This window comes from Podarcis cretensis, assembly GCF_951804945.1.
Source record: "Podarcis cretensis genome assembly, chromosome: 17".
In the NCBI taxonomy this organism is placed as follows: Eukaryota; Metazoa; Chordata; class Lepidosauria; order Squamata; family Lacertidae; genus Podarcis; species Podarcis cretensis.
Window position 1 is genome coordinate 4,011,472 of NC_137187.1, and position 9,188 is coordinate 4,020,659.

At 48.6% G+C, this 9,188-nt stretch overlaps 1 protein-coding gene across 1 annotated transcript; it reads right to left on the reverse strand.

The window, feature by feature from the left end:
- Positions 1-417: 417 nt before the first annotated feature.
- LOC307206871 (protein Wnt-4-like) lies at positions 418-8,781 on the reverse strand. The gene is made up of 5 exons (XM_079960334.1): positions 8,708-8,781; positions 7,753-7,991; positions 4,151-4,282; positions 2,541-2,683; positions 418-1,133 (listed from the first exon to the last, which is right to left on the reverse strand). The coding sequence occupies exons 1-5, from the start codon at positions 8,770-8,772 to the stop codon at positions 666-668; spliced, it is 1,047 nt and encodes a 348-aa protein (XP_079816460.1). The 5' UTR covers positions 8,773-8,781; the 3' UTR covers positions 418-665.
- Between the last annotated feature and the right edge of the window lie 407 nt (positions 8,782-9,188).

A 9,188-nucleotide genomic window follows, 5' to 3' on the forward strand; every position in this document is an offset into this window, starting at 1 on the left:
CTGGGGGCCGGATGTGGCCCAATCACCTTCTCAATCCGGCCCGTGGTCAGTCCGGGAATTATCGTGTTTTTACATGAGTGAAATGTGTCCTTTTATTTAAAATGCATCTCTGGGTTATTTGTGGGGCCTGCCTGGTGTTTTTACATGAGTAGAATGTGTCCTTTTATTTAAAATGCATCTCTGGGTTATTTGTGGGGCACAGGAATTCATTTTTTCAAAATATAGTCCGGCCCGCCACATGGTCTGAGGGATGGAGGACCGGCTCGCGGCTAAAAAAGGTTGCTGACCCCTGGTTCAGATCTTCCACACTGGAGTTTATATTCACGTACCCACAAAAGCACACAGACTTCTTTAGTAAAGTCATTTTATTTCTACTACGCAAGGAAATTAGCTGGCTGCGTGCCCTGCATCCAAAAAACAGAGTGTCCCAAGAAAAGTGGAACAAAGCGAACCATTTGGATTGCCGCAGCCTCTGCCAGAAAGACGTCGTCATGGTGGGTACACTCCTGAAACGTGTCCCTCCCAAGTGCTCACACCCAGCTCTTGCAACGGAACCTGTCGCCCTGTGACTCACTTGGCTTCTGCCCCTTTGAAGGACAGAAGAGTCCCAAGCCAGAGTTTCTGTTTCCTTGGCAAGCGGCCCCTTCCTCTTCCCACCTGCCCTCCTAGCGGCAGCGGTGCACTTCCACCAGATGCCGGCATTGCCTGCACTTCACTGAGCAACACCAGCGGAATTTGCAGCTGCATCTTTCCACCACCTCGGCCTGAGCCGTGCGAAAGCCGCGGCCACAGCAAAGCAGCTCACAGCCATCCACAGCGGGGGAAGTCCTGTTGCACTGACGTCCTGTGGTGCCAAAGATCCCTCCTCGGGGGTCCCAGTTACAGAAATCTGGGCTGGCCACCAAGTAGACCAAGTCGTGAGTAGCGTAGGGTTTAAAGCGGGAGCTCTTGGGTACCAGCAGCTTTCGGGATCCCACACGCTTCAGGTGCACTTCCGTGGCGCTTTCGAATTTCTCCTTCAGGAGGTTGCCCACTTGGTGAAACGGGGGCATGACCTTCCAGCACGTGCGGATCTCACAGGACCCCGACACCCCATGACACTTGCATTCCACCTTCATGTGGGACAGGATGGCCTAGAAAACAGAAGCAAAGATTCCTAGGGCACCTTCAAGTTTTGTGTATGTACTGAGTTGAATAAGATCCAAAATGCAGCAGTCTGATTGGTCCTAGAACAATAGGATCCAAAATGCAGCAGTCTGATTGGTCCTAGAACAATAGGATTCAGAATGCAGCAATCTGATTGGTCCTAGAACAATGCAGCAATATGATTGGTCTGCAGGAGACACCCAATCCAGCTCCAGGTGGAAGTGAATCCACAACCTGATTGGCCTACAGGAAAATTCCAGAATTAGCCAATCACGTGCAGCCCATTGTGTAAATAATGTATATAAAGCAGATATTTTGGGGGAATTTTCATTCCTCCTCCCCACTATGAGCTCAATAAAGAGCATGAAATCCACTCTCGACTCCGAGCATATTTCAGTGTTGCAGAAGCTTCAGGAGCTAGAGCCGTCTGCCATCTGCATGAAGTGAACCTGCATGTACTGGAAATTTTGTCTGTGTTTTTCCCCCCCCCAAATGCTCACCATCAGCATGGAAAGAAACTGCATTTGAAAATTATCAAACGAGAAGGAAAACTTTGGTGAAGTTTTCTTGGATAAGAAGGGAGGTTATTGCTGCATTTACTTAACTTTGGATGTGGCCAAAGGGTTTGCAAGTGCTGTGTCTTTTTATAAGGAGTTTCTCTGGTGGCGTGCATTCTGCAGCCTTCCTAGGTGCCTGCACTTCCTTGAAACCTCTTGATGTACTCAGCTGCACTTTCCTTTAAGTGCAGGAAGTCAGAAAGGCTGTCTGCTATGTGCCTGCAGCTGTCCGTCATTGTTGGTTTTTTAAAAGTGAAGTCAGTTTACTTTTAAAGTACAGTTGTACCTCAGAAGCCGAATGGAATCCATTCCGGAAGTCTGTTCAACTTCCAAAACATTTGGAAACCAAAGAACGGCTTCTGATTAGCTGCAGGAAGCTCTGATTGGCTGCAGGCTGCAGGGCGGATTCCAGACTCTCCGTGTGTCCCTATTTTCCAGGGACAGTCTCAGGTTTACAGAAGCCGCTCTGGTTTCTGATTTGATCCCAGAATGTCCCGCTTTTCCTTAGGACATCCCTATTTTCATGTTGGAGGGTATGGAGTTATGCGACCCCCAAGCCAAGGAGATAAGATACAACCTTTAGAAGACATCTGAAGGTAGTCCTGTATGGGGAAGGATTTTTAAAAATGTTTAATGTTTTATTGTGTTTTTATATATGTTGGAAGCCGCCCAGAGTGGCTGAGGTGACACAGTCAGATGGGTGGGGTAGAAATATTATTATTATAATTATTGATACGGACATCACTAATTCATTGGAGAAATGTTGGAGAGTATGTGACAGGTAGCTCCTGGCCCACCTGAACCAGCAGCATGGATGAGCCCCACCATGAGACTTACCTTTCTGCCTGCTTCATTGTTGTGCAAGTTCATTAGTACTCTGCTGGAGGAAGCGCCACGGTTCCGCTCCGTGGTGTCCACGAAGGCCTGGGAGAAGGCAATGCCATAGGACAAGTTGTCAGAACAGCCTGACCACTGGAACCCTGTTGGGTTGGGGAAGAAGAGGGAACAGAGTTCTGTACAGTCAGTACTAAAATGCAGGTACAACATTCTGCAACCAGAGGACCTGAATTCTGCAACATGCACAAGTCAGACAAAAGCAGGGGCTTTTAAATTTTTTTTTTCCAAAATGTATTTTTTCCTAGTAAAGTTGTACCTTGGTTTTTGAACAGCTTAGTTCTTGAACGTTTTGGCTCCCAAACGCCGCAAACCCGGAAGTGAGTGTTCCGGTTTGCAAACTAGTTTTGGAAGCCAAACGTCCAGTGGGGCTTCCACAGCTTCCGATTGGCTGCAGGAGCTTCCTGCAGCCAACCAGAAGCCGTGCTTTGGTTTTCGAACGTTTTGGAAGTCGAACGGACTTCCGGAACAGATTCTGTTCGATTTCCAAGGTATGACTGTAGAGGAGAATGGAAAGAAGGATGCCAAAGTCTTAGCCTCTAACCACTAAAAGTGTTGTCCGACAACCCCATGGGCTTCTAAGGTTCAATCTAGGAGGCCTTATACACACACAGTCCCAGTCCTAGAAGCATAGCTGTCAACTTGCAGATTTGAAAATAAGGGACCAGCAGCCTTGAAAATAAGGGATCAGCAGCCAAAATAAGGGATTTTCCGGGCACAGGTATGTTCAACTTCTGAGCCCCTCTGAGCCAAAGCCCAGCCAGCAGCCAAATGAAACCTCATCAATAAGGGACAGCAGCGGGACATGGCACTGGGATAAGGGACTGTCCCGCCAAATAAGGGACACTTGACAGCGATGCCTAAATCCAAGCAACTTCCTTAAAAAACAAATAAAAAGCAGATTCTTATGAGGCATGTAATGTGGTTTTCTGTGCTTCTGCAGAAATGAATCACAGCAGCTTCTGCTCCTAAGGACAAGAACAAAATCAGGGAGCCTCTCCCTTTATTCTTCCAGTCAAAGCTAATTGCTCTTCCCTTACTCTTCCACATGGGGACGCAGGTGGCGCTGTGGGTTAAAGCCTCAGCGCCTAGGGCTTGCCGATCGAAAGGTCGACGGTTCGAATCCCTGCGGCGGGGTGCGCTCCCGCTGCTCGGTCCCAGCGCCTGCCAACCTAGCAGTTCGAAAGCACCCCCGGGTGCAAGTAGATAAATAGGGACCGCTTACCAGCGGGAAGGTAAACGGCGTTTCCGTGTGCGGCTCTGGCTCGCCAGAGCAGCGATGTCACGCTGGCCACGTGACCCGGAAGTGTCTCCGGACAGCGCTGGCCCCTGGCCTCTTAAGTGAGATGGGCGCACAACCCCAGAGTCTGTCAAGACTGGCCCGTACGGGCAGGGGTACCTTTACCTTTACCTTTACCTACTCTTCCACATAGCTAGGAACACCAGAGTGGTTCCATTCTGAAACTGACATTTCCCCTTGCACATATTACTCACGCTCTCCTCCTTAGACCGGGGCATGATTACTAGTTCATGCCAGCTGTATTTCTCCTTACCTTCAGGGCTGACTCCTCTGACCTTGCGATCACACCCACACTTTTCCAGTTCGCCGCGGCTACAGGCTCGGGTCACAGCAAATGCGATCCCGGCTGAAGAGACAGCGTGAACAAAGGCCGATTCCCGAGTGCCTGCAGAAAAGAATGTATTAGCAGAAAGGCTGATGAGATGGCTTAAGAGGGCTGAAGCCCCAGGCCCTATCCCTTTCTTAAAGCATTTTTTTGAGTGCTGACTTTGCAAATGGGAGGGGGGCACTGCAAAGCAGAGGGCTGGTGATACCCCACCCTTAATTTCCAAGAGGCATCTCTACAAATAAATTAGCCTATACAAATTTGTGTTGTGGGGCTTCTACCCTGAGTCTTTGCAGTGCCTAGGAAGGCCTCTGGGTGTATGAGAATGTGTGTGTACATCCATGTACCCCTTTGTATATAGAGTGCACCCTTTATTGTCTCCAGTCTAGGTGAATGGCTGCCATTTATTTGGGGGTGGGGAGCCAAACACTGCACTTGGGGAGTAGAGGGAAGTGAGGGGCAGGTGGGGCTTGTCAACCTGGGAAATGGTAGCCCATCTAGGAGAAGGAAAACTCTAGTCCTAAACCTCTGCTGCCTTGTGGGATATCTTTGAGAGAAGAAAAGCCCAGCAGTAAGCCCTACACAAATCCAGTAGCATCTCTAAGATGGTTGGATGGTGGCTTTTCCTGCAGCCAAGCTCTATGAAATATACTCAGAGTCGAGTGTGAATTTCATGCTCTTTATTTAGTTCATAGTAGCAATGAATGAAACTTTCCCCAAAACATCTACCTATATATACATTATTTACACAATGGGCCCCGTGTGATTGGCTAATTCTGGGCTGCTCCTGCAGGCCAATCAGGTTGCTGATTCACTTCATCCAGCAGCCTGATTGGCTGCTCCTGCAGGCCAATCAGGTCACTGATTCACTCCCACCTGGAGCTGGATTGGGTGGCTCCTGTGGACCAATCAGACTGCTGCATTCTGGATCCTATTGTTCTAAGATTCAGCTCAGTACATAACACTCTACTTTCTACGTATTGCTCTACTTTCCTTTGGACCCCATCAGCAAGGCGGAGGGGGGGGGTCTGGTTGTCTGGGCAGCCTTGGATCTCCACACACACTGCCCAGGCTTGCACTCTGGGGAGGTCACTTCAGTTCTGCTAATGCGAAAGTTTGACTTCACCCCCAATGGAGGTGCGTTCCATGGTCTCTCAAGACAGACACCAGCAGCACGGGCAAAGCCCATTCCATTAGTGGCAGGTTCCATGCTTTTTTAGGGGGGTGGATGTGCAGACCCTCCAGTTGTCCCTATGTTCCTGGGATGTCCCTGATTTAGAGAAGCTATTCCGGTTTCTGATTTGATCCCTGAATGGCCTGCTTTTCCTTAAGATGTCCCTATTTTCATTGGAGAAATGGAGGGTACGGCGTTATCTGACCCCTGAGCCATCTGAAGCTAATCCTGTATAAAAAGGTAAAGGTAAAGGGACCCCTGACCATTAGGTCCAGTCGTGACCGACTCTGGGGTTGCGGTGCTCATCTCGCTTTATTGGCCGAGGGAGCCGGCGTACAGCTTCCGGGTCATGTGGTCAGCATGACTAAGCCACTTCTGGCGAACCAGAGCAGCACACGGAAACGCAGTTTACCTTCCCGCCGGAGCGGTACCTATTTATCTACTTGCACTTGGACGTGCTTTCGAACTGCTAGGTTGGCAGGAGCAGGGACCAAGCAACAGGAGCTCACCCCGTCACAGGGATTCGAACTGCCGACCTTCTGATCGGCAAGTTCTAGGCTCTGTGGTTTAACCCACAGCGCCACCTGCGTCCCTAATCCTGTATAGGGAGGTTCTTTAAATGTTCAATGTTTTATTGTGTTTTTATATATGTTGGAAGCTGCCCAGAGTGGCTGAGGCAACCCAGTAAGATGTGTGGGGTATAAATAGTAAAATTATCATTATGGAATGGGACGTCCCTATTTTTCATCGGATAAATGTTGGAGGGTATGGATTTGTGTGTGCATGTAATGTTCATTCTTATAGAGATATACAGTGTACCCACACCCAGAAGGCCTATGCAGTATGAAACCTTATCTTAAACAGGTATTTCATGAGTGTCTTTTGGGTGGAATCCTCGCCCCAAATTTCATCCATCCTTTCTTCACTGTCAAGACACAAGAGCATCACTGAGCCACTGAATAAAATGAAGCAGTCTAAATTCAGAGGTAGTTGAGGAATCCAAGCAGAAAGATGACATCCATGACAGAAAGATTTTGCTAGTGTTTCTTCCAAGACCTCTTACTTGCAAGATCTGCCTTCTCAGCGAGGCCTTTTTGGAGAAATGCTGAGGAAACATCTGCACGAAGCTTTTCCCTCATCATTTCTCTTTGCTCCTGCTCTAGTTATACGGCTTAGTCTGTTGCTGTAGAAAGCTGAGCAGGCACCATATGAACCAAGTTCTTTATATTAACTACTGCATAACAGCATAGCAACCAAGTTCCCTGAAACTCTGGAATCCTGCTGTGGTACAGTGGTACCTCGGTATTCAAGCATCTCAGAAGCCAAACATTTCAGTTTCCAAACACTGAAAACCCAGAAATAAATGCTCCCATTTTCGAATGTGCCTTGGAAGTCAAACAGCCTCCGCTGCACTTTTTTTCAATTTTCTCCATTGACTTTGCTGACCGCCCTTTGTGCCTCAGTTGTCAAATGTTTCAGAACGGGTTAGGTTTGACAACGGAGGTACCACTGTATGCCAATTTAGTTTAGATTCTATACTGGGTTAGGGTTCCATTTGCTGCTGCTATAAGAACCCAAGTTGATACTAAGAATATGTGGCTTAGATGGGAGTGGTGCAGTGGTTAGAGTGTTGGACTAGAACTAGATCAGAGTTCAAATCTTCATGCATTCATGAAGTGTGCCGTGTGACCTTGGGCCAGTGGAGATGCGTACACACCATACATTTAAATCACATGGCATCCCTCAAAGAATCCTGGGCACTGTAGTTTAACCCCTCACAGAGTCACAATTCTCAGCTTCCTTAACCAACCACAGTTCCCAGAATTCTTTGGGGGGAAGTCATGTGCTTTAACTCCTGCCAACCTAGCAGTTCGAAAGCACGTCAAAGTGCATGTAGATAAATAGGTACCACTCCGGCGGGAAGGAAAACTGCGTTTCCGTGCGCTGCTCTGGTTCGCCAGAAATGGTTTAGTCATGCTAGCCATATGACCCGGAAGCTGTACGCTGGTTCCCTCGGTCAATAAAGCGAGATGAGCGCCGCAACCCCAGAGTCGGCCACGACTGGACCTAATGGTCAGGGGTCCCTTTACCTTTACCTACATGTGCTTTAAATGTATGGTGCTTGCAAAGCTGTAGTCTCTCAACCTAACCTGATTCATGGGGTTGCTGTGAGGAAAAAATGGAGGGGCAGGGAGAACAATGTGCCCCATTTTGAGCTCCTTGGAGGAAAGAAGGAATACAAGTGTATTGATTGATTGATTGATTGATTGATTGATTGATTGATTGATTGATAGCCTGCCTGACTGACTGACTGACTGACTGGTATGCCCTAGTCATGTTATTAATGAAGTCTGACCTTGCAGAATAGCTTTCCCGAAAACCTGCAGCCCCTGCAGGGTGGAACAGTTCCAGGGGCGGTTGCGAAACTGGTGCTGGCACTCTTTGAGGGCCACCTCAGCGCCATGCTTTACCGAGTCCATGGCTTCCGCTTGGCGGTGGCATATCCTCACTTGCTCCTGTGACAAACCCTTCAAGCTTTCGCAGGCGCTGGGGTCCCTCACAAGCCCTCGGAGGGACGGCTGTTTGGCCAGGTATCTATGCAAAAGGGAAGGTGGGGGAAGCATTTGAGACAAGATGGTTAAACAGTTTTGGGAAAGGGGAATCAATCCCCTTGCCCATGTCATTATGACCCAGCTGCAGGTGGCAGCATTTCTGCACTCTTGAGCGATTTCCCCCATAGTCAGAAGTGGCTACTATTCAACAGAATACAGTGGTACCTCAGGTTACAAACACCTTGGTTTACAAACACTTTGGGTTACAGACTCTGCTAACCGGGAAGTAGTACCTCGGGTTAAGAACTTTACCTCAGGATGAGAACAGAAATCTCGAAGCGGCAGCAGCAGGAGGCCCCATTAGCTAAAGTGGTACCTCAGGTTAAGAACGGTTTCAGGTTAAGAACGGACCTCCGGAACGAATTAAGTTTGTAACCAGAGGTATCACTGTAGTTGAAGCAAAGTGAAGTCATCTGCCTCAAGCCCTCTGACTGCAGTTCTCCTTTGGAGCGTGTCCCTCTCACATTCCTCTGAATTCATCCCACAGGAAGTATCGTCCACCAACCCCACCCCTACCTCCCTTTGCGAAGTTTTGGCAAGTGGCAAGCCAAGTAGCTCGGTCGGTAAGAGCACAAGGCTCTTAATCTCAGGGCTGAGTCCCACGTTGAGCAAAAGACTTCTGCATGACAGGGGGTTGGGCTAGATGACCCCCAGGGTCCCTTCCTACTCTGCCATTCTGTGATTCTAGGGTTTACTTACAGCCAAGTCACAGCGAGGGCCTGGTGCACCAAAGCCAGCACTGAGCACAGGTAGACACTTTCCATCTTGCTATTTTGCCAGATATTTAACTCTCCCTCTTCTTTGCCTTCCTTCCTCAATTCTGCTGAAGGCTTACTCCAAAAGCAGTCTGGCAGCTGGGCAGAAAGCAAATATTCCGGCCCGATTGGAAACCATTTTAGCTCCTCCTGTTCATCCACGCTGACATCTCGCTTACCGAGAGGCATTCATTGCAGGGTTCTCAGCCAGCGGCTCTGATCGGTTCACCCACTGATTCACATATCTGGACCGCAACGCCACAAATTTTTAAAGTGGGTTCTTTTAAGCCCACTCTGAAGATCGATGTTTTATATTATCTCGCAAACTCTTCCCTCTTCAACCCCAGAGGTTCACGCCACAAACCATGCAAGATCATTACAGGGCAGAGTTCCCAACTCAACCGAGCTCCTCGGCACTTCAAAAT

Bases quoted from the DNA above. Each gene is read 5' to 3' on its own strand.
- LOC307206871 (XM_079960334.1), bottom strand. From the start codon at position 8,772: ATGGAAAGTGTCTACCTGTGCTCAGTGCTGGCTTTGGTGCACCAGGCC. The intron at 4,283-7,752 runs GTCAGACTTCAT...TCTTTTCTGCAG, and splicing joins CGGGAAAGCTATTCTGCAAG to GCACTCGGGAATCGGCCTTT. The intron at 1,134-2,540 runs GTAAGTCTCATG...TCTGTTTTCTAG, and splicing joins ACAATGAAGCAGGCAGAAAG to GCCATCCTGTCCCACATGAA.